We start from the raw sequence: 22,708 nt of genomic DNA on the forward strand, positions 1-22,708 counted from the left end.
TCCAAAGTTATCAATATATTTCTTACTTTTCACCAAAAAAAGAAAAAGTATTTCGTGAGCCTCAATGGTATATTGATTTATCTTTTGATAATTAATAATCAGTACAAAAGTAAAAAGGGGCGTCACTTCACGAGGAAATTTACTATTTCTAGGAGTTGCATCGATGAATTGAAACCAGAGCAATTCGTACCTGTAATTAGTATGGAGCAACTTATGTTGACCATACAGATCCGGAGTTTAGAATCTGAGAGTTCAAGAAAATTGTACAAATTCTCTCCCCAAAAGAAGGATTTTTCTACGTATAGTAACCTTCGACGCCACTCAAGTTATTATATGCCGGAAAACCGCTGCCAATAGCTGCTTTATGAACGCGCAAATGTTTGCCACCCTTTCAAACGCAAGCGATGACCCTGCGCCGAACGACGACACTCAAAGCTTCGGCTCTGCTGCGAGCCCTTCTTCGCGCCGCACCACAGCGTCGACATTTCCGAACTTGCATCGATGCCAGAACTGTCAAGACCGGCTTCGACCCCGCAACCTGCCGCTCCAACTTCCGGGTCAAGGACATCCTCGAAGGAGGGGACCTGTCGCGCGCGCGGCGGGTGTTTGATCAAATGCCCAACAGAAACACGGTCTCGACTAACATGATGATATCCGGGTACGTGAATGCCGGCGATCTGGTGAGCGCGAGGAAGCTGCTTGACGGCATGGCTGAGCGCACCGCGGTCTCGTGGACCATCTTGATGGGCGGGTACTTGCGGGCTGACAAGGTGAGTGAAGCATTTGAGCTTTTGGGGAGATGCACCGGAGTGGCACGGAGGCAGACTACGTGACTTTCGCCACATTGTTGTCGGGCGTGCGTGACTCCGATACATTTAATGAAGTGATTCAAGTCCATGCTCAGATAATCAAAATGGGGTTCGATTCGGTTCTCATTGTTAACAATGCGTTGGTAGATGCTTATTGCAAGTCTTGTCGGCTTGGCTTAGGTAGCCAGCTGTTCAAGGAAGTGCCTGAGAAAGATTGTGTCACGTTCAATGCATTGATAACTGGATACTTGAATGAAGGCTTGTTTGAGGAAGCGATTAATCTCTTTGTTGAGATGCAAAAGTTGGGTTTCAGGCCTTCAGAGTTCACCTTTACGGCAATTTTAGCTGCAGGTATTGGGTTAGCTGATGCAGGATTCGGAAAACAGATTCACAGCCTCGTTCTCAAGACTAATTTCCTGTGGAACGTCTTTCTTGGGAATGCATTGTTGGACTCTTATTCGAAGCATGATCATGTGGATGAAGCGAGGAAACTTTTTGACGAGATGCCGGAGGTGGATTGTGTTTCCTACAATGTCATCATCACTGGTTATGCATGGGACGGGCAAGTAGAGGCTTGTCTTGGCATTTTTCACAAACTTCAGTCTACTAGATTTGATAGGAGGCAATTCCCTTTTTCAACCTTGCTTAGTGTGGCAGCAAACATGGCCAACTTTGAAATGGGTCGGCAGATTCATTGCCAGACCATAGTGACAAAAGCTGATTCGGAAATTCTCGTTGGAAATGCTTTGGTTGACATGTATGCAAAATGTGCTAGATATAAGGAAGCTAAGATGATATTTGCTGGTCTTGCTTGCAGAACCTCAGTTCCCTGGACAGCCTTGATTTCTGCCTACATTCAGAATGGCCTCCATGAAGAAGGCTTGAAACTGTTCATTGAGATGCAAAGAGCCAATGTTAGTGCTGATCAGGCTACTTTTGCTAGCATCCTGAAAGCCTCTGCAGTTTTGGCATCACTTTCACTTGGGAAACAATTGCATTCATTTGTTATCAGATCAGGTTACATTACAAACGTGTTTGCAGCGAGTGCACTCCTCGACATGTATGCAAAATGTGGATCCATGAAAAATGCAATTCAAACTTTTGAAGAAATGCCCGAGAGGAATGTTGTATCCTGGAATTCTCTAATTTCAGCTTATGCTCAAAATGGGGATGGTCAGGCAACTCTTCACACATTTGAATCTATGGTTAAGTCAGGTCTTCGACCTGATTCTGTTGGATTCCTCAATGTTTTGTCAGCTTGCAGTCACTGTGGACTTGTTGAAGAGGGGTTAAAGTACTTTGATTTGATGTGTAATACATATGCACTCGTTCCTAAGAGAGAACACTTTGCTTGTATGGTTGATGTGCTGTGTCGAAGTGGACGATTTGGTGAAGCAGAGAAATTCATGTCTCAAATGCCATTTGAGGCTGATGAGATTATGTGGATGTCGGTTCTCAATTCGTGTAGGATACACAAGAACCAAAAACTAGCCAAGGAAGCAGCAGATAAACTTTTTGCTATGGAGGAGCTTAGAGATGCTGCTTCTTATGTCAACATGTCTAATATATATGCGGCCGTAGGCCAGTGGGATTGTGTCGTGCAAGTGAAGAAGGCAATGAGGGAAAGAGGAATAAAAAAGGTTCCTGCGTGTAGTTGGGTTGAGATTAAACAGAGAACTCATGTCTTTATGGCGAATGATAATTTGCATCCCCAAATAAAGGAGATCAGGAGAAAAATTGACACATTGGCAGAAGAGATGGAAAAAGAAGGATACAAACCTGACACAAGTTGTGCCCTTCACAATGTTGATGAGGAAGTTAAGATTGAATCTCTTAAATATCATAGTGAAAGATTAGCAATTGCATTTGCACTTATTAGCACACCTAAGGGATCACCTATCCTTATAATGAAGAATTTGAGAGCCTGTACAGACTGTCATGCTGCAATCAAGGTGATATCAAGGATTGTTCAAAGGGAAATTACAGTTCGAGATTCAAACAGGTTTCATCACTTTAGAGATGGAATTTGTTCTTGTGGTGATTATTGGTAGGTTTTGCATGGAAAATTCCCTGCAATGGATGACAAGGTCACAAAAACGAGTTCTTGGGTTTAGTCGGGGCTAGATGACTGTAATCCAGTGTTGCTTTATATTGAGCAGCTGATTTGAGTCAATCAATAGAAGCTACTATTCTGGAGTTTATGATGACAATTACTGCACTAGAGGGCACAAAGGCTAAAGGTATGGGGATTCATAGGAATATACCTTGTAAAATAACACAGAAAATGGCAATTATGTCTATATGATTCATATTGTTTTTACCTATCAAAGAGAGGATGTTTATTTAGTCTGTTGGTTGTTTAAATAGGGGTGGGTGAAAGGTACAAGATATTTCAATGGATAATCCTTCTTTAACAGTTCATGATTCATGATTTGAAATCTGCCTTTTCCTTTCTGTAAAGTACAGATACTTTGGTTTCTACCAAAACAAAAAGTACAGATACTTTGGTTGGGATTGTTTTGCCTGAATTATGAGCAAGAACAGTTAGTTTATCTCGTATGATCCACTTGCAAGGTGTGATTATTTTTCATTTTGATTACCTTGGCAGAAACCTTTCTCAATTGGTTAAACAATGAGTGGGTCTCAGACAAATTCCGGATTATAGCCACCATTTGACAATTACATTTGTCGGCTCTCCTACTGGTATGGCCAATTGACACTTGTAATATGATCAGCAGCTTTTTTTTTTAATGTAAAGTTCTTTATATTAGAAAAATTGGTCCTTTGCATGTTCCCTTCCTCTTTCTCTTGTTTGGTTTTTTCAGTGATGCTTTTTCTAAGTGATTTTCCAGGTAATGCTTGTCAATCTTCTGAGCCTCTCTTAATGTGGAGTCTATTTGTTGCACAGAAGTGTGAAATCATTGTGCAATTGGATTCAATTAAACCAAGCTCATGAAAAGGTGCTAACGGTACTAGATTCCTTTTGCTTTGACCGAAATGTTACAAGGATCGGATTGGCCAGTAGTTTCTTGTTTCGGCAAGGGTGTTTTGAGTTACATTAGTTTTGCTAATTATTGGTTGCAGACTTGTGGGGAGTTTGATTCTGAAATCGATTAACCGAGGCAAGATACCAGAAAAGACAGAAGCTGTTTATAAACAAGGCGCAGCTGGTGGAGGTATGTTTTTGCATATAGATATTTGATAAAATATTTAATATATTAAATCACACTTTCATTTAATGGCTAAGCTTTTAAAATAGTTAGCGGTAATCCTCACGTCTTATCAGAAACTGAAACCCTAACCCCTTTCTCTTCTCTGCGCACCCCTCTTTTCTCTTTCCTTGCCTTCACGCTCTCCCACAGCAGTTCCTTCTTACCTTCACTTTTGCTCTCTTTTACAGTGTAAGGCAGCACTAACAAGGTGATTCTTTGAATCTAGTGTCTGCCCTAAATCTCACATCCATGAAATTTTAAAGCTTCTTTGCAGTCTGCTGTAGATGATTCAACCTACAATCTTGTTGGATCTTCTTGTTTGAGATTGTTTCTGCTTTGCCATTGGCCTACAATTCTCTCATGTGTGGAGACCAAAGTACTGCGGTTTGTGGACCATCATATTCCTTTTTTTCAGATTCTTTGAGACCTCGCAAACATCTATTTTTCTTTTCCCCTGATGTGATTTGGCTGATTTTTGGAGGACAACTTCAGCCTACTATTAGAGGACTTCGATCCAATTTTTGACCTTTTCTGGCAAGATTTGGTGGTTCAATTGCTCCTTTCACACTTTTCGAGTCAATTTCTGAGACATAATGTCTGAGGATTCGATTCTGAGCTTTGCACCTACAAGAGATGGCTGTATAGATTATACTACTTTTGCCACAATCTGAAGCATATTTGATATGGTCTCGATCTGCATTCTTGACCATTGCGGGGCATTGGCTTACTGGGCATATTGACAGCACCTCTGTGAAGCCGGCTATATCAGGTGCTACTCAAGACAATTGGATCTCGAATGACTCTTTGGTAATGTCTTTTTTTGCTTAACTCAATGTAGCCACATATTGCAAAGGGATATTTGGTTTTTGATACTGGCATAAATTTGGTCAGCTGCAAGTGATGCTTACGGTCAACTCGGGAAAGATGCGCAAGTGTATGAACTTCGAAAAAGGGTTCATGACACCACTCAGGAGATGACTATATTTTAATATTATGCTGATCTTCGGAGCTTGTGGCAAGAACTAGATCATTATGTCGATTATTACCCAATCAATTCTGCAGACATTATTGCCTACAAGAAGCATGTGGACAAGATCAGAGTTTATGATTTCTTGGCAGGATTAAATGTTGAATATGATTGATACGTGTTCAAGTCCTTAGCCGGTCTCCATTCCCTACTCTAGAAGAGTCATATGCCCTAGTTTACTCTGAAGAAAGTCGTAGTGCAGCAAAACTCCATCCCTCTGCTATTGACCGATCTTTTCTTCAAACTACTGTTGGCACTATTGCCAAATCTGATTCATCCTCTCGATCTGATACCTCTAAGGAGACTGTGAAGTGTGAGCATTGTCAAAAGCCATATCATACTAAGGTTGCATGCTAGAAATTACATGGAAAACCTGCAGATTTTGAGGCAAAAAGAGCACAACGAAAGACCAAAAAATAAGGCGAAACATACTGAAATTGTTCCTGCCACACCTAATGCTCATATCGGTTTATCCCAGGAAGAACTTCAGGCATTACGGGGTCCATTGAAAGCTTATGCTACTGCTGCCTCCTCCACAATTGACAATTTGTCCTCACCTTCTGCTTCAAACCTAACCACTTCAGGTATCTTATTTGAGGGTTTCATGCATCCGATTTTTCCAGCCCATGGGGCGTATCCATCAGTGGCACTGCAAATTAGCTCATCCCCTTTAAGAACTTTCAGAAAAAGTTTTTCCTAATCTCATTCCAGCTTGTAGTAAAGATGAGTTTTTTTTTTTTTTTTTTTTGAAGCATGTGTTTTGACTAAATTAACTCCTTCATATCCATCTTCAAATTTTTTATCTTCATGTGGTTCATATTGATATGTGGGGTCCATCCTCGCGTACTTCTATTTTCGATCATGGATGGTTTCACTTTTATCAATTGTCATTCTCGAACAACTTGAGTTTATTTGTTAAAAAATAAAAGTGGCGTTTTTCGCTATTTTCAAATCTTTTACAAAATGGTTTAGACTCTGTTTAATGCTACTATGAAAATTCTTCGTAGTGGCAATGGCACTAACGTTGAGAGTTAGTTTTAATGGTATCTTTTTTATCATGGCATTAATTATCAGACAAGATTTATTGATATCCAATACAAAATGGTGTATTCGAAAAAAAGAACTGACATTTGTTAGAGTTCGCCAAGTCTCTTATATTTGTCCATCATGTTTAAGCTCAGTACTGGAGTGATGCTATTTTATGCACTACCTATTCAATCAATCGGATGGCAATTAGAATTTTTGATTCTTGGACTCCTACTGATGTTTTACAGGGATGCGTTAACTTTTATTCTTTCATAAGGGTCTTACGGAATTCGTATCCTTTTGAGGATATTTGCTCTCCAGAAGCATTCTCGACGGCGTCGAAATCCCACCAGTTGCAAATAAATGGTATAAAGCTAAAACGAGACTACAACTTAATATACGGGTTGGTAAATTACTTAAATCAACACTGGTAATTTGCTATAATAGTTATAATTTTAATGCGATGGTAACTCTTAACAAATGGAATAATCGGTAACTTTGAGTCAATCCAATTAAAATTGTTAAACGGACAAAAATCAGAGTTGGTAATCTCTTATAAGAGCTAATAACTTGAATACGCTTATAAGCTATGCAAGTAAGTACTGATAATTGATCAACAACATTTGGTAATTTAGAGCAATTTAAAAAAAATAAAAAAAAACTGCCGGTGCTCTCGCAAGACAATTATTAACTTACTAATATGTTACGGACAAAAATAACTATCGGTAAATTCTTTAAACCGTTTGCGACGTATCTAGGGGTGAGCAGCGGTTTAGGGTCGACCCTGGACCGACCCTGAACCGGCCCAACCCTGCCGGTCTTGGTCCGGTTTCAAGGACGGGTCGGTCGGTCTTTGGTCCCGAAATTCCAGGACCAACACCGTGCGGTTGATTGGGTTTTGGGTCGGTCCAACCCCTGACCAACCCCGTATATTATATTATATTATATTATTTATAATTCTTTTATATATTCAAACCTAAGTAAAATTTATGTTATATTATATTATATATAATTCTTTTATATATTCAAACCTAAGTAAAATGATGTTAAAGTTGTTGACTCCTCATGCTCACAGTCATGGACAGACGGCATCCAATTCCAAAAGGTATGAAGTTTACGCTGTAAAGGTCTTCACGGTCTCCTCCTCCACAGTCTAGACTCCAGGGTACATTCTTCACCGTGAGGACCAAGGACTCCTCATAGTCATAGACTCGCGACGTCCAAAATGGCACGAAGTTTATGCCGTAAATCTCCTTACGGCTTTCTTCCCTAAAGTATGTTCTCTTCCATTTTGTCTTCTTTGTTCTTCAATTTGCCAAAATCAAAAGTAGCAACATCCCGCTCGCCTCTGGTTGCCCGCACCGCTCACCTTTGATTGTGCGCGCTGCTCGTGCCACTCGCTACTCACCACTCGCCCTTTGCTGTCATCGCTGGCCTCGCTAAACGCTCGCCACTCACCACTCGCCGCTAGTCTCGCTCAATGCTCGCCGCTTGCCGGGCCTCACTAAACGCTTGCCGCTTGCCAGTTGACGCTCACCCCACTCAACACTTGACGCTTGCGCTCGCCACTCGCGTCGGTCGCCTCACTTATCGCCGAGTAAATCAAAAGGAAAAAAGAAGAAGCTCTAATTAGAAACCCTAATGCTCAGTTTGCCCTTGCTTTCCAAACACAACTTGACTAGTGATATCTACTTTGTGCTTCATTTGAGATCTTGTATTGGTATTTATAGTTTAGTTGCACAATGCCGTATATTGTCGATGGATGTGTAATTTGAATTTGTAGGTTTACTTTTTTAGGGAGTATAAAAACAAGACGAAATAAATTATCGATCGGTCCTAGGGTTGGCCTTGGGAACCCACCGAACCCACGGGCCGGTCCCGGTCCTCGGCCCTGGTCCCAGAGCTTAGTAGGGTCGATCCCTGGCCCTAAAATTGAGGACCGACACCAGTCGGGTTGGTTAAGGGTTAGGGGTGGCCGGGCCAACCCTACCATGCTCACCCCTAGACGTATCAACATATCACACGCTAAATAAATCGTCGGTCAAAATTTAGTTACCCACGCGCATGTCGGGATTTACCGACGTTGGGACCGCTAGATGTGACCTTCACTTTTTTACCAAAACGGGCTGGGGAGGTGGCGTTTCGATCTAATACCAATCCCTTCTCTTTTCCTTCGCAATTCCCGGCGTCCCCTTGAATATGGCGGCGGCGGCGGCGGTGGTGGCGGTGGTTCCCTGCTCATGATTTTCGCCCGGAAACGCCGTCGTTTTGAAACTTCTGGACGCCGCTCTGTTGCTGCTCCGATTTCGATCCTTGTCTTCTTCAACGGTTTAACATCAACACCTTCTCTCTCGCTCGCTCTGTGCATGGATGCAGGATGAGACTTCACAAGCCGTCGGCGCCGGGGGGCAACCGGAATCTGACGATCCTGCACCTGGTGTGCGCCGCCGCGCTCTTCTCTCTCCTGGTCTTCGTGATCCAGTCCTCTTACTTCGCAGGTCGGGCTCTGCGCTTCCCCCTCCGAATCTCCTCCTCCTACATTTTTTAATCCCCCAGCCGCTCCACTTCTCGGCGCGTTCGATCTTCTCTGACGTCTTTCCGTTGCAGGCAGTCGGCAGGTGCCGATCAGTGGAGAGGACGTGCGGATTCTTTCCGATTTCCAGTCGAGCGTCCGACAGTGCGTGGTTAGCTCGAGCTCCATTCAAAGCTTAGCTCCTTTTTTTTTTTTTTTTTTTTTCAAAGTTTCTGAAGTCGCGGGGTTTCGATCCTGCGAACGCTGGTGTTGATTCTGCGCGTGCTTGAGTTGCGATTTGGTTTGGGCGGGTTCTTCCGCGGGAACGGCGGGTACCGAAGTTAGAGCTCGATTTAGCTCTTCGCTGGGTTCGGAGCTTGTTTCTCTTGGAGTTTGCGGTGTTTGTTGTAGGTTTCAGTGGATAGTGAAACCTGGTTTGAACGATTTGGAGTTGGAGACCTGTTCAACCTAGTTGAAATGATCTCCTGGTTTCTTCAGTAGATTAGTTTTTGGTCAAGTCTCATAAATCTTCTCCTCGTGAGAGTGGTTGCGTATGCTATGGTGGTTACATGGTTGTCTGTATCTTCTGTCGGCCAAACTTGGTTTCGGGGAGGTTTTTTGTATGGTCAATCATCGTACGATTTTCATTGAACGCGAGTTACAACCATTGTTGCTAGGGTAGTAAATTTTGGGAAATGTGCGTATTCGATTTGAGGATTTTGTGAATTTTAGGTTCATCGGAGCAGTTTTACCGTCGCTTGTCTTTCTGTTCTTTGCTAAGTGAATGTTGTTATGCAGGCTAATAGGGGGCTTGGACTCACTGCGCATATAATTGACCACTGCAAATTGATTCTTAAATTTCCAGAAGGCACCAACAGTACCTGGGTCTCTCTCTCTCTCTCTCTCACACACACACACACACACACACACACACACACACACACACACACACATCATCTCTGGTTTGCTGTTTCTAACCTTCAGTAACCTGATATTTTTGGCCTCTGTGCAGTACAATGAGCAGTTTAAAATTTTTGAGCCCTTGGAATACAGCTATGATGTGTGTGAGGCAATACTGTTGTGGGAACAGGTATGTGGAATCAGTCCTTCCTGCTGTGTGGTTATTCTTTGAGAAGATAATTGTGGCCTAATGTGTCCAGGGATGCAGTATCGTAACATGACAACAGTGCTCACTAGAGAGTACCTTGATGCTCGACCTGATGGATGGTTAGAATATGCAGCGAAAAGAATAGCCCAACTGTAAGATGCATGCTGCTTGCTGATTTTTGTAATTATCTTCGTTTGCTTTTATTGTTGTCTACTCACCTGAATTCTTTCAGCTATCACGAGCACAAGGTATATTCATCATTTAGATCTTTGATGCAGGGGTGCAGATAAATGCTACAATCGCACACTTTGTGAGGATCATCTCAATATAATTCTTCCTGCAAAGCCCCCATTTCACCCCCGACAGTTCCGTAGCTGTGCGGTTGTCGGAAACTCTGGGGATCTGCTTAAGACAGAATTCGGGAAGGAGATTGATGGTCATGATGCTGTCATTAGAGACAATGAAGCTCCTGTTAATGAGGTTCTCTAGCCTCTTTCGCTCTTAGGGGAAATTCTTGTTTTAATTTTTGTTTTGTGATCTCCCCCCCAATCCCACCCCCATGACATTTGGACATGCTCATTTCTGGCTCTTTTATTTGCATTACTCATGAGTGTTTTATTGATACTGCTATCAGCAATCCTTATTCATGGCATGCTCAGTTTAATAGCAGCATCGTCCTTAGCTTTGGTCATTAGGCAGGAACTCTTTAATCCACTTGTTACTGTTTGCTTACTGAGGATGGTCAGTGTGGTCTGCATAGGATGTAGGCTGGTAATTATTAATTCATCAGCTTACACCAAGTTAATTGTTGTGCAGAAATATGCCAAGCATGTTGGTCTGAAGAGAGACTTCAGACTTGTAGTTCGTGGTGCTGCTCGTAACATGGTTAAGATACTCAATGGATCTGGTAGGTTCTGTTACCTGTTTCATATGAAGGACTATATATGTGTACAACCCTATCCTGTCTTGTTCTGAAAAGATCCATAACTTTGTGTTCGATCAACGAGCTGCATCTGTCATAAAGCTCAGATTCTCTGTCCTATAAGAATCTCCTAAATATTCTGTCTTTCCTTGGCACGAGCTCTCTTTACTGCCAAAATTTTGGATGTGGTTTGCCTTACAAGATAACCTCATTCGTCTAATCTAAGACTAACTTGATCTTGCTCTGCAGCGGATGAGGTGCTCATCATCAAAAGTGTGACGCACAGAGATTTTAACACGATGATAAAGGTGCGGATCTTGTTAAATATAGATTTTGGAAATTAAATTACCAATAATCTGGTTTTGGTTTTGTATGTGATTAATTTCAGTATCTCCACTGTCAAGAATGTTAAATTGTTTGTTGGGTGACATCCATCTCCCAGAGACTAATTTCAGTTAATGCCGCATCCTTTTATTTGCCCCTTAGATGAGGTCCAGTTGACAGTGTTCCATGGATTAGTAGTTCTCGCAGTTGCAGTAAATAGAAATTTTTAGCGTGGCTTACGACTTACCATTCTCTTGGATTCATTGCAGAGCATTCCCAACCCAGTTTATCTTTTCCAAGGTATCGTGCTACGAAGAGGTGCAAAAGGAACTGGAATGAAGTCTATTGAGCTTGCTCTCTCCATGTGCGATGTTGTTGACATATATGGTTTCACTGTTGATCCAGGATACACTGAGTGGTTAGTGCAATACTGACTCAATTTATAGCATACCGCTCCATAAACTCAGTATTCAAACTGTACAATTTCATTTCACAATAATGTATATGAGCGTGTAGAATCCCGAGTTCTTTGATGATTGAGACTTGAGTCTAACATACCCCTTCTCTTGCAAACCTTACCTCACAAACCTCTAAGTGGGATTGCATTAGGCCTGTGGTGCCACTAAAATACAGGTTTTACTAGTTAAATGAGTTCAATTGCTCTTTCTACCTCGGCATTCAATTTGGTTCCTTTGCTTATTTGTTCAAACATGTACTTTCATTCTAAGTGTACTTAGCATTTGTTAGGAACTTTTTTTCTAAACTGTCAATTTAAGTCTTTTGTTCATGTCTAGATTTGGAGTCTAAAAGTGCGCATTCGTGTGGTGACTGAGTTTATTGATTGTCAAAACTTGAGATGCTGAACACATTCACCTTCTCTTCACTTCTAAATGAAATTCGACTTCTTTTTCTTTCTCCCTCCCCATATGTCTGCATATTACTAATTAGCTTAATCATCTTAATTGCAGGACCCGTTACTTCTCTACTCCAAGGAAAGGGCACAATCCCCTCCAGGGAAGGGCTTATTATCAGCTCTTGGAGTGTCTTGGTGTATGATATGAATTATTTGAGTTCATTTTTATTTAACGAGATTATTGAATCATGTGATAATCTCCTAGTTTTTGCTTGCAGGTGATTAGGATCCATTCTCCCATGAGAGCCGAGAGGAAGCAAGATTGGTCAGATGTGCCGAGTCGTGAGATGATAAGCAGAGCTCATGCAGCTGCCTTGCGCCTAAAGAGGAACCAAGCTGATCAAACAGGTGGATTGGGACAGTTTGGAAGTTGCAAGGTCTGGGGTGATGCAGATCCTCACAACCGTGGGCTAATCTCAGGATCTCCAGACATGAGCAATGTCAGGAAAAACTCAGGTTATAGTAAGTGGGAAGTCATGCCTTTAAAGAGCCTAAGAGAAGAAGCGCGGGATCACTACTTCCAAATGGAAGGCGTCTCTCTGTACAAAATGGATGGGAACAAGTTGGATGACCTTGTTTGCGTAAGGCATTCACTGACGTCTGACTGACTGCTGAATTCTCACTACCGGGTTGGCTGATCACTGGGAAAATGAGCTCAATCAACGGTATTGTCCATTTTTGAGTTGGAGTCGAGTTTTAATGGGATCTCAAAAAGAGGCTTTTCAAGTGAGACGAGCCTTCTATATCAGGAGTGCATTTTCCTGCTAAAGCATTTCACTAGAAGGAAGTTCCTCACTTGTCGCATGAAGAAAACGACAGCATATTTCTGTGTGCATGAAGAAACGAGGAAACAACTCAGACAAGTAGTTATGTGGTGTTCCTCAATTGTTCAGTGTTTTGGATGCGCAGTCATGCTCGGTGATTGTCGCCAGACTCCATACACATGCACGAGTGCAGAATGGGAAATCATGGTTTTACTTTCCCTTACAGATAGAATTTTGTTGTAATCTTTATCAGTTCTCATCTTTTAGGATATCTATTTGTAAGTACTTGATGGATTAAGTACGGTGAGCGATTATGTCCCCTAGACATTGCTAGAGGAGCCTCATTGATTTTCAAGTCACTTATTTTTGTTCCCACTTCAGGGTGAGAATTAAGAACGTCTTCTCAGACAGTGTCTGATGGGTGATACGCAGCGTCCGGCAAGCTATCGTATTAGCATTTGCTCCAGAATTTCTTTTAGCATTTCACCTTCCCCGGCTGAAACTTCAATGATTTATTCGAAGTCGTGGATATCTCGATTACAATCTCGGGTAACAAGCCTGTTCCCCATCGTCCAAAATTAAGCCTTGAGCTGTATGACACGGTTTTTCATCGTTCAGAGTTCAGATCATTTGAAATCGATTTGGTCTAAGGATGAGAGAAATTAACCTTACCTGCGGCCGAACCTTCGAAAGAGAATTTAACTTTACCTACGCAAAACCTTCTAAATGAAAATCGTGATAAATTAATGGACTTATCGATCAATATCGTGGGCTACCACGCCTTACATTTAAGCCCAAGAATGTTACATCTCGACCTTAACCCAGAAATGAGTTCGCAGAATAGGTCATCAGAACAAATATTGGTCCAAAGAGTTGAAGACTGCCAAACCAGCACCGTGTAAGGTGTCATGATGTGGCTGCAGAACCATTTCCACTTCTGTATCCATGATCCAGCTCGGGCAGGTCACTTTCAAAGAATGCCGAATGGAGAGCTCTCACGCACTGCTCTGCCTCGTCGTCGTTCACGATCAATGAGATGTTGACCTGCATGATGGTCAAAGGAAGAGGGAAAATCGCTTGGTATGAGGACTAGAAAAGGCAGCATAGTCAGTCAGCATCAAATCCTCTATAAACGCCACCAGTCGAACAAACTAGCTTCCATAAAAACTGCAGTGGTCTGATCTTACAAGAAAATATTGGCCAGGTCCTTCCCATCATTTAAGTCTGATAAACACATTTGTCCATAAAAATGGAAAATGGAGCTGCACTATTAAGGGTAATCGGCAACCTACTGTGTATACCACTCCCAACTTGAAAAGTACACCCTTGACACTTGCAGATATATCATTCAAGACATCCGGAAGTAGCACATAAGGAAAGAATTGAAGTTGTCCTAAACAATACCTTGGATGCTCCTTGAGAGATCATCTGGACATTTACTCCATTGGTTCGTAGAACATTAAAAACCTGGCACAAAATGAATCGATAAAAGGAGCACAAAATGAAGAGATGTTTGGCTAATTTGCAGCAGATTATGTGGGTGCAAAAAAGCACAGATGAGGCAATAATGGACGACATTCAACAGCAAAAGCAACAAATATTTTGTAGCTGACAAAAGCTAAACATATAATAAGCAGTGCTGACACTTGCAAATGCTACAAATAAGAAAAGAGTGGTTCTCAAGTTTCAATGATAAAAAAACCAAGATAACATCGATTAAGCTTTGATGTGACACAGCTCTCACTAGACCAATTGCCCCTTTGAACCTTCCCGACAATCGCTATGCTTCCTTTTCAATGCGTCCTGTCATTTCTGGTCATTTTATTTCTACATTGGTTGCAAAAATAAAGATGCAACTTCAGCAAAGTCAGGCCATATTGTCGAGAGGAAGAAAGAACAAAAGTTTTTAACACATCCTTCTTAGGGAAAAGCAACCACAATGGTCGCGATATACTTTCCACTACAGGGGAAAATACAATCATAACATCTGACAGACACCAAACAGCAAGGGGTATAAAGGCCAACTCAACAAATTGAGTTCAGGCAATTTCGAACTTTTGGGTCTTTTAACTAAATGGGGCTGCGGCTGGCTTATATCTAAACTCATGGCCGTTTTAAATTAAGCAGCAACAGCAACATGCACGAGCACAGCTGGCATCATCAAACTCATGTGTGGTTTCTGCCAAAGGTGAGACAGTACCTTCTCTAGTATAAGTGATGACCTCTGTACATTCCCAATGAGTGAGATGATTGATCTGCGTTGAAGGAGATGCACCACAGCTATTTTCTCGAGTTCTTCCACCACATGATCAAGCTCCTGCTCAGAAAAATATGCCAGTAACATTAGATGGAAGGATTGGTGAGAGGACAACCAATGTAAATGCTGCAAAGGAAAAAAGACGCAAGTAGTGAGCATGCAACAGATGGAAGTCAGATCTCCAAAATACCACAGACAACCAGCTGATCTAGACAATTTCATGCACATATGCTGTTATTTGAAATTTTTGTATAAGGATTGTTTGAAGTTATGTTTTGACAGGATTAGGGAACCATACACTTGCCTGCTGAATCAGCTCTCTGCTCCAGAGTTTGGATGGATCCAAAGTCAATGAAATACTGACTTCACTAGTAGCAACAACATCCACAGATATGCCCAAATCTTCAAAGATAGAAAAGACCTACATGAACACAAACTCAGGTTAGAGAATGACAGAAATAGATCGCCAGAAGCAAAGAACTGTTGCCAGCTCACTTACCTTTGCAAGGAAGCCAAATTGACCAAGCATGCGAGTGCTGACAATATCCAGCATAGTAACATTCCTTTTGAGAACAATGCTTGTCAAGACTGCCTGTAGGTAAAATGAGATTTAATTTCCTTTGAAGTTCCCAAAAGAACAGAGGTTTAATGCTGCCACAAACCTTACTCATATCCCGCGTCCTGGTTATGAGGGTACCTGGAGCATTAGGATTGTAGGAATTTTTAACCCTCACAGGAATATCACCCTCTCTGGCAGGTCTCATTGACTGAGGATGTAGGACCTGAAGAAGGTAAAATCAATATTATAGTGAGAAATATGCTTGTATCACCCACATAAACTTCCTATATTATGCCTCTGTCCTTTATATTTTGGTCCAGCCCTTAATGCAATGCCTTCTGCCTCACAATTGTTATGCCCAGAGATATATCCTCTTATTTTAGGTTATATCTAGCCATACCAGTTTAAAGTTAATCAGCACAAACAGAACACCAAATAACAGCCTATGACAACGCATAGGAGAAGTTATATACCTAATTCAAATTTTCTCCAAAAATAGGGCATATTTAACTAAGTGAGAATAAATTATTGAGCAGTACCTGTGCGCCAAAATATGCAAGTTCAGCTGCCTCATCAAAGGTCAAGTATGGTACAGGCTCTGCTCGAGTATATATGTTGGGATCGCATGTCAAGACACCATCAACATCTTTCCACACCTGTGGTACACAACCACAATTGTACTTATCCACTTTCAATACCATTCAAACCGCAAGAGAAACACATAAAACTTCACCAAATTCCTTGTATTAGAATGCTCTCCTTGCAGAATGTATAAGCTAATAATTGACTTGAATTGAAGGCAGAACAATTCAAGCAATGCTTCTAACAAGTAACTTCAGCATTTGCCATTATTCACTAACCTGGATCTCGCGTAAGCCCAATGCTTTACCGATAGTGGTGGCTGTCAAATCACTGCCACCTCTACCCAGCGTGGTCACTGCACAAGTTCTCCAGCCCTACATCAAAATAATTTTGATAATTGGTCATTTTTTACAACTTTGTTGAAATTCTGCAACTACTATTGGCCAATATAGCACCTTTCCAAGGAAGCCAGTAACAATCGGGATTGCAGGATCAGTGATCCAATCATCATGTAACCTCTTCGCAACTGCTGGATAAGTTGCTTCCAGGATGTCCGCATTGGTGAAGTCATCAGTGGTAATAAATCCAATTTCGAAGGCATCATACTGGAAAGGAAGCCGGGACATTAGAAAAAATTGTGATGACATATAATGTTTGTCCTGAAAATTCCAAAAGAAATGCCTATGGAAGCTAGCTTAGACCACTAACATTTAACCCTCGATATTACCATCTAGTGCCTATCCCACGTGTCTTATCCAGTTATACTAGACTTTTCTAGACCAATTAGACGACAACAACACCATAATCCATAAGAAAACAGAACGTACTTGTTGGGCCATACTTTTCTAGACCAGTTAGGCAACAACAAAACCACAATCTGTAAGAAAATAGAACATACTTGTCGGGCCTTTACTCCTATCTTATTTAGATAGGCAGCAAAAATCCTCGTGGACATGCACTCCCCAAAAGAAACTAAATAATCCCTAGTCCGTAATGTGAGCTCCTTCATCATGGCAATTCCCTTCAGAAGTTGATCCAATTCTTCCAGATGAGCTGCATAAATTCTCAATAAATATTGACAGGCTTAAGAAATATTCTCAAAGGCCTAAGTACAAGAAGATGAGAATGCTTTACAATCAGGTGTGTTTATAGGCCGCACCGTGAAATATCCCCATAAATCACATTTGGATCAACATAAAATATTTAAAATACTGTAGCCATTAGATAGATAACTTCCAAATCAACATGTCATCTAAAATTGACAAGAAAATTCTCCAAAAAAGCGTGCAGGGATTATATGGAAAATTCTCGCTCAAAGGTCTAATATTCAGGCACCTGATTCATAGGTGGTTATGACCAAAAAAAAAGAAGCTAAAAATGAAAAAAGTAATCGGTCAATTGACTGCAAGAGTTTGCAAAGTCAAACTACTGAAGAGACCACATTCATTGTCAATGACAATGTCAACTTCATTAGACAAATGATGAATCCTTAAAAGGCCAACTCCAGATGATTAGTAAGGAAACTTACTTGCTATTATTGATTCGTCAACTCCAAGTTCCTTCACAGTCCTACCGGTGATGCAAGTCGAAGGACAGTAAGGAAAAGTCTTGCATTTAATAAAATTATTTCAAAAGGAGAGAAAGGATGTCCATACCGCAGATGGAGTTCCTTTATAAAGCTAAGCTCATCAATGCATGACACGTTAGTAACACCACAACTGACAGCCTTTTCTCCAGCCTGAGATGAAGTACATGTATATTATTCACATCACTCTTAGCAGAAAGGGCAAATCTTAAACGAGGCACAAGAAATCGAAATGAACTGAGACCTGACACATACCTGTAAAAGATTGTTAGTTGTCTTCCCCATCGCAGATAGAACAATCACAGGTCTCTCATTGGGAAAGCTGAGGACAAGATCAGCAACCTCGCGCATTCTCTCAGCAGAAGCCACCGAAGAGCCACCAAATTTCATGACACAGTTAAGTTGATTCTCAGAATCCCCAAAGCCTTGGGTTACGGCCGAGCTCTTCTCCAGGACATCTACATTCGCTCCTGCGCAGCACACTTTGAAAACTCCGCTCCTACAAGACTTCTTCACACTCCTAGACAACAACAAACTCGAACCGACAGAAGTTGCAAAATGAAGCTGCTGAGGCAGTACGCATCTTTGTCGTGAAGAACTCCTTGGAGCGAGCAAGTCGGAGCCAGAAGTTTTGACGCTAGTCAAGTGCATTGCCGTGGCCATGTCTAAGGCAGATAGAGAACCGAAATCCTAGAGACGAACAACCGAAGGTGGCTCGAGCGAGATTATGTCGACAAATTTTCCAAAATAACGGTATGAAATCCTTATAAATGACAACAACGACAGCAAACTATCGAAAGAATCCTCCGCTTAACAGCTCGATCTCAAACCTTCCTGCAAACGGCAAGAGCAGAAGAATCGAGGCAATCAGACACGAGCCGACAAACAGCGAGACACAACGAAAGCTAGAACCAGCGTTTTCCCTCCAAACCAGAATGCCGCATATCAATCTCGCTCAATCAAACAGAAAACAAAACCTCATCCAAAAAGCGTACGCTCAGCTTGCGCCAAAAAAAAAAAGAAAAAGACAACGGTACATGTCATTCAGCAGCCATGAAATCCCGTACAGAACCGTCGCGAGCAGAAGCGCGAGCTCAAAAATCGCCGCCGCAACCTCGGCAACCACGAACGTACCTCGAGATCAAACCCCCGGGGAGGAACGGAAATGCAGAGCGCCTCCTCCGAGCGGGGAAACGAGCGCCGCCGACGGGAAAGGATCCGCGGCGCGCGCGACGGTGCCGCTTCGGAAGCTCGAAGGTAAGGTCGGCTCGGCTCGGCTCGGCGACCTCGAGCTTCGCAGATGAATCCGCGAGCGAATGCGAGGGAGAGCGAGAGAAAGCGAGGGAGCCAATATCTTCTTCGCCTGCTCAGAATCGACGACGCGTTGTTCGTGGCGTCTGGAGTCGCGTTTGCTATTTTGCGGAGCGAGCCTCCCTTCCCTTCCCTTCCCTCCCCTCCCCTTTTAATCAGAAACCCTCGTGCGCGAGTTCCCGTTTGGGACGGACGGCTGAGATCGGACCACCGGCCGAGACATGCTAGCCTCGACCCCTGCCTACTGCAGCCGGTGTCCTGTGGGCGCCCGAGATCGCGCCGCGTGGGGGATCGGACGGCGGGCGGAGGATCTCTCCCTGGCGGGCGCGAATAAGTGGGGCGCGGGACGTGATTCCGGGGGCACGTTGAATCGTGGACCGAAGCGGACGCGGCGGGGCCCACGCGCGTGCCACTGTCGGTATCCAGCGGGCGTACAGAGATTCCTCCGTTTCTTGGCGTTTCCATGTCGTTTCGCGGGCCAAGACAAGACTTGGACTCTTTTTTTAATCGCGGCATGCTATAGGGTGCGTTTGGAAAGACTTTTTTTAGGGGAAAGTCTTTAGGAAAATCGCAGCATCTTTGAGTTAAATGTGTTTCCAAAACTGCAAACCTGTGTTTGAAATTATAATTTAAAAGCCCTTTGAAGTACCTTTGAGCAAAATAGCGTTTGGGGGACAAATGACTTTTGTAAAAAAAAAAATATCAAAAGAAAAATAAAAAAAAATGAAAACCAGCAAAGGCAGGCGGCATTCCACGACTGGCGGCGACCCCCGGCGACCTCCGGCGACCTCCGGCGACCCCGGATCTGGGCCGGCGACCCACCGCGCCGCAGAGGTCGCCGGCGACCCATCTGGTCGCGCGTGAAGGTTGCGGCCGGCGTGGTCGCGACAGTCTGCGACCGGATGGGTCGCGCGAAGGTCGCGACCTCCGCGGAGGTCGCCCGGCACGGGCCGGCGACGCAGATCTGCGTCGCGACCTCGCGAAGGTCGCCCGAAGGTCGCGGCCGCGACCCATCCGTCGCAGTTAGCGCGAAGGTCGCGGCCGGCGACCGATCTGCGACCAAATGGGTCGCGGTGCAACCTTCGCGGCGACCTCTCGAGCGGGGTCACGCGACCCGCCGAAGGGTCGCCACAGGGTGGTGGTCTGGGCGCGGGTCGAGGGCCGGCGTCGCAGCTGGCGGCTCGGGTGCCGGTGTCGTGGCGGGTGGTGCCGGCGCTGGCCGAGGGCCGCCACTGGGCCGGCGCGAGCAAGGTCTCCCGAAGAAGATGAACAAGTACCCAAAAAGAAGAAGACGATGAGAGGGCAAACCGGAAAAACGAAGAAACAACAAGGATAATTTGGGAAGAAAATTTTTTTTTAGCCCTCGCCCTCGAAAGCATTTTCGGCATGCTTTGAAAGCCCAAGGCAGCCTCCCACCGCCTTTTGGGCTTTCACCTTCACAAGGCTGACATTTTGCAAAGGGGCCTTGAAAATTCTTTTGCCAAACACCCCATACTTGGCTCAAAGATCCTTGGGGCTTCAAAGTAGCCTTGAGAAGCTACTCCCAAACGCAGCCATATTCTGGCCATTAGGCCTGTGAAATGGCGAGTCAACTTGAAATGACCCAATTTAATTTAACTTATTTTACTGGTTTTGATACAAATCTAGTCATTTGAATCTGACCCAACTCATTTATATACTAAATTCAATTTAAATTATTATATTTAAGGTGAGGACACGAAATAAGTAAGTGCAAGGTCAAGTATATACGAGAGAGTCACAAATGTGAATTGGATCTAACTAATACCATGTTATTTTAAGTTTTACTTTTCTAAATTCATTTACTATATATACTAAGATACGTAACAATTAAGCCTATCAAATTTGGATTAAGAAATGGATCTACGACGTATTTTGATAGATTCCCATATCAATGTGTGCTCACTTTCAAAAATAAATTACTAAGTATTGAGAGTTGTTTAGTGGATCTCCTATTATTGTATATATTTCCATGTTTGAACGAATTAGTGAATACATAGCATATTCAAATATTTGATTTTTTTACTATTTTTCGACCGCAAGAATTCGGACATGTGTGACTTCGGCTTCTTTTACTGTTTTATCGCAATTTCAGTTTAATCAATATGGGATTGGATAATATGCATCTAATTATAGAATTTAGTCGGGCAACCGACTTCTATATATAAGTTAAGTGAGGCTTTATCAGATTTTGTCAATTTCTAATCGTCCATAATTTGGCTGAGTTGGGTGGCTGCCAACTCATGTAGTTTGCTGAGTTGAGATAAAGGAAAATGAGTTTGTAATTTTGTGTACTTAACAAGATAACTTTGGTATCGTTGCCATGATTTAAGCAAGTAAAGCTAACAAGTTTTTTCTCTTCCTAATTTAGCCATTTATTTGAATTGCCCGTATATTTATTTTCCTAAGCCATAAGCAAGTGATTATATGTGTGTGTGTGTGTATTACTTGGTATTTTATAGTTAATTTTGAATAGTTTATATTAACTCCAATTGGAAAGAATGAAGAAAATACATTTTACGCTCTAAAATGACAAAAATTATCATAGAGATAGATCATATATATTTCATGACTATAATAAAATAATATTAATAATCAATGCGTCAAAATTAAAAAGGAAAAAGCAGTAGAAACAAATTTTAAATCAATGCGTCAAAATTAGAAAGGAAAAGGCAGTAGAAACAGAGAGAGAGAGAGAGAGAGAGAGAGAGCAAGTTGGACTTCTCTTACGTTGGCTGATTTGATCGAGGGACTTTCATGCCATACTTTCCAAGAATCTTCACGGAGACTGTGGAAGTTTTGAAGGTATATTAGTCCAACCAAAATGTAGACTTTGAAAATGTCGTGGACGAACATCGGCCTTGTGAAAGCTACATCCTTGCCGCTGAATTCGTCTCTTACATCTCTCTTTTCAAATTCCCATTCTCATTTCTTCTCAATGTATCCATTTTTTTTACGTACTTAGGGTTGGGTCTAAGTTAGACAATATTATATCGAATTTTGCTTTTTTAAAACCCACTTGCTAAATATACTAACATACATAACATCCAAACCTATCAAATTTGGATTAAGAAATTGGTCAAGTTTACCGATGCTTGTGTCAATCTTATACCAATTCATGCTCAACTTTAAAAATATATTACTAAGATCATTGAAATTTGTTTAGTCGATCTACTGTTTTTATATATATTTCCTTGTCGGGAGAAGTGCCAAAAAGTCCTAAACCTTTTGCATTTTTACCAATTTAGTCTTAAACCTTATTTGGTGCCGATTCAGTCCTAAACTTTTTTACGTTGTGCCAATTAGTCCTTTCCGGCCAATTTTGGCCGGATTTTGCCGATTGGATGCTGGCCAATTGACGTGATCTCGATCGGCGCCGACGTGGACAACTTTTAATAATATTTTAATATTTTTGAATTTTGAATTTTTTTCTTATTTATTTTTTATTTTTGTCTTTTCCTCTAGCCGGTCACCGAGGTCCGACGACTAGCTAGAGCCGAAGGCCGGCAAGGGCGAGGCCGACCTTGCCGGCCACCTCGCGGGCGAGGGTGGAGCCTCGCCCATGGCCGATGAGACGAGCCTCGCCCATGGCCATGGTGAGGCTTGACCTCACCAAATCCGGCCATGGGTGAGGCTTGCCCTCACCGGCCATGGGCGAGGCTCGCGGCGAGGCTCACCCATGGTCGGCGAGGCTCGACCTCGCCAGATCCGGCCATGGGCGAGGCTTGCCCTCGTCGCCTATAGGTGAGGGCCTTGTGTCACGGGCCGAGAGTTTCCTT

The 22,708-nt window shown here is 42.6% G+C and overlaps 3 protein-coding genes across 4 annotated transcripts; 2 read left to right on the plus strand and 1 right to left on the minus strand.

Annotated features, from left to right (window-relative positions):
• Window positions 1-171: 171 nt before the first annotated feature.
• On the plus strand, window positions 172-5,178 carry LOC104419102 (putative pentatricopeptide repeat-containing protein At2g01510). The gene is given in 5 exon segments (XM_010030637.3): window positions 172-786; window positions 789-3,049; window positions 3,418-3,512; window positions 3,662-3,769; window positions 3,894-5,178. Coding segments are annotated over 2 exon segments (2,454 nt in total). The 5' UTR covers window positions 172-404; the 3' UTR covers window positions 2,861-3,049; window positions 3,418-3,512; window positions 3,662-3,769; window positions 3,894-5,178.
• Window positions 5,179-8,202: 3,024 nt separating this feature from the next.
• On the plus strand, window positions 8,203-13,007 carry LOC104419104 (sialyltransferase-like protein 1). The gene is made up of 11 exons (XM_010030646.2): window positions 8,203-8,572; window positions 8,682-8,758; window positions 9,385-9,471; window positions 9,599-9,676; window positions 9,755-9,846; window positions 9,973-10,174; window positions 10,511-10,601; window positions 10,866-10,924; window positions 11,210-11,358; window positions 11,909-11,990; window positions 12,072-13,007. The coding sequence occupies exons 1-11, from the start codon at window positions 8,452-8,454 to the stop codon at window positions 12,459-12,461; spliced, it is 1,428 nt and encodes a 475-aa protein (XP_010028948.2). The 5' UTR covers window positions 8,203-8,451; the 3' UTR covers window positions 12,462-13,007.
• Window positions 13,008-13,337: 330 nt separating this feature from the next.
• Window positions 13,338-19,049, minus strand: LOC104419106 (aspartokinase 2, chloroplastic). Of its 2 annotated transcripts, none has more exons than XM_039301514.1 (14): window positions 18,735-19,049; window positions 17,856-18,434; window positions 17,671-17,753; window positions 17,544-17,584; window positions 16,914-17,068; window positions 16,471-16,620; window positions 16,294-16,389; window positions 15,973-16,089; window positions 15,537-15,656; window positions 15,374-15,466; window positions 15,173-15,295; window positions 14,818-14,934; window positions 14,022-14,084; window positions 13,338-13,661 (listed from the first exon to the last, which is right to left on the minus strand). In XM_039301514.1, exons 2-14 carry the CDS (start codon window positions 18,261-18,263, stop codon window positions 13,524-13,526), a joined length of 1,704 nt encoding a protein of 567 aa, XP_039157448.1. In that variant the 5' UTR covers window positions 18,264-18,434; window positions 18,735-19,049; the 3' UTR covers window positions 13,338-13,523. The 2 variants fall into 2 exon arrangements, with proteins under 2 accessions (XP_039157448.1, XP_039157449.1); XM_039301515.1 differs by having other exon boundaries at window positions 15,179-15,295; window positions 18,735-19,048.
• Between the last annotated feature and the right edge of the window lie 3,659 nt (window positions 19,050-22,708).

Source organism: Eucalyptus grandis, chromosome 9 (genome assembly GCF_016545825.1).
Source record: "Eucalyptus grandis isolate ANBG69807.140 chromosome 9, ASM1654582v1, whole genome shotgun sequence".
NCBI lineage: Eukaryota > Viridiplantae > Streptophyta > Magnoliopsida > Myrtales > Myrtaceae > Eucalyptus > Eucalyptus grandis.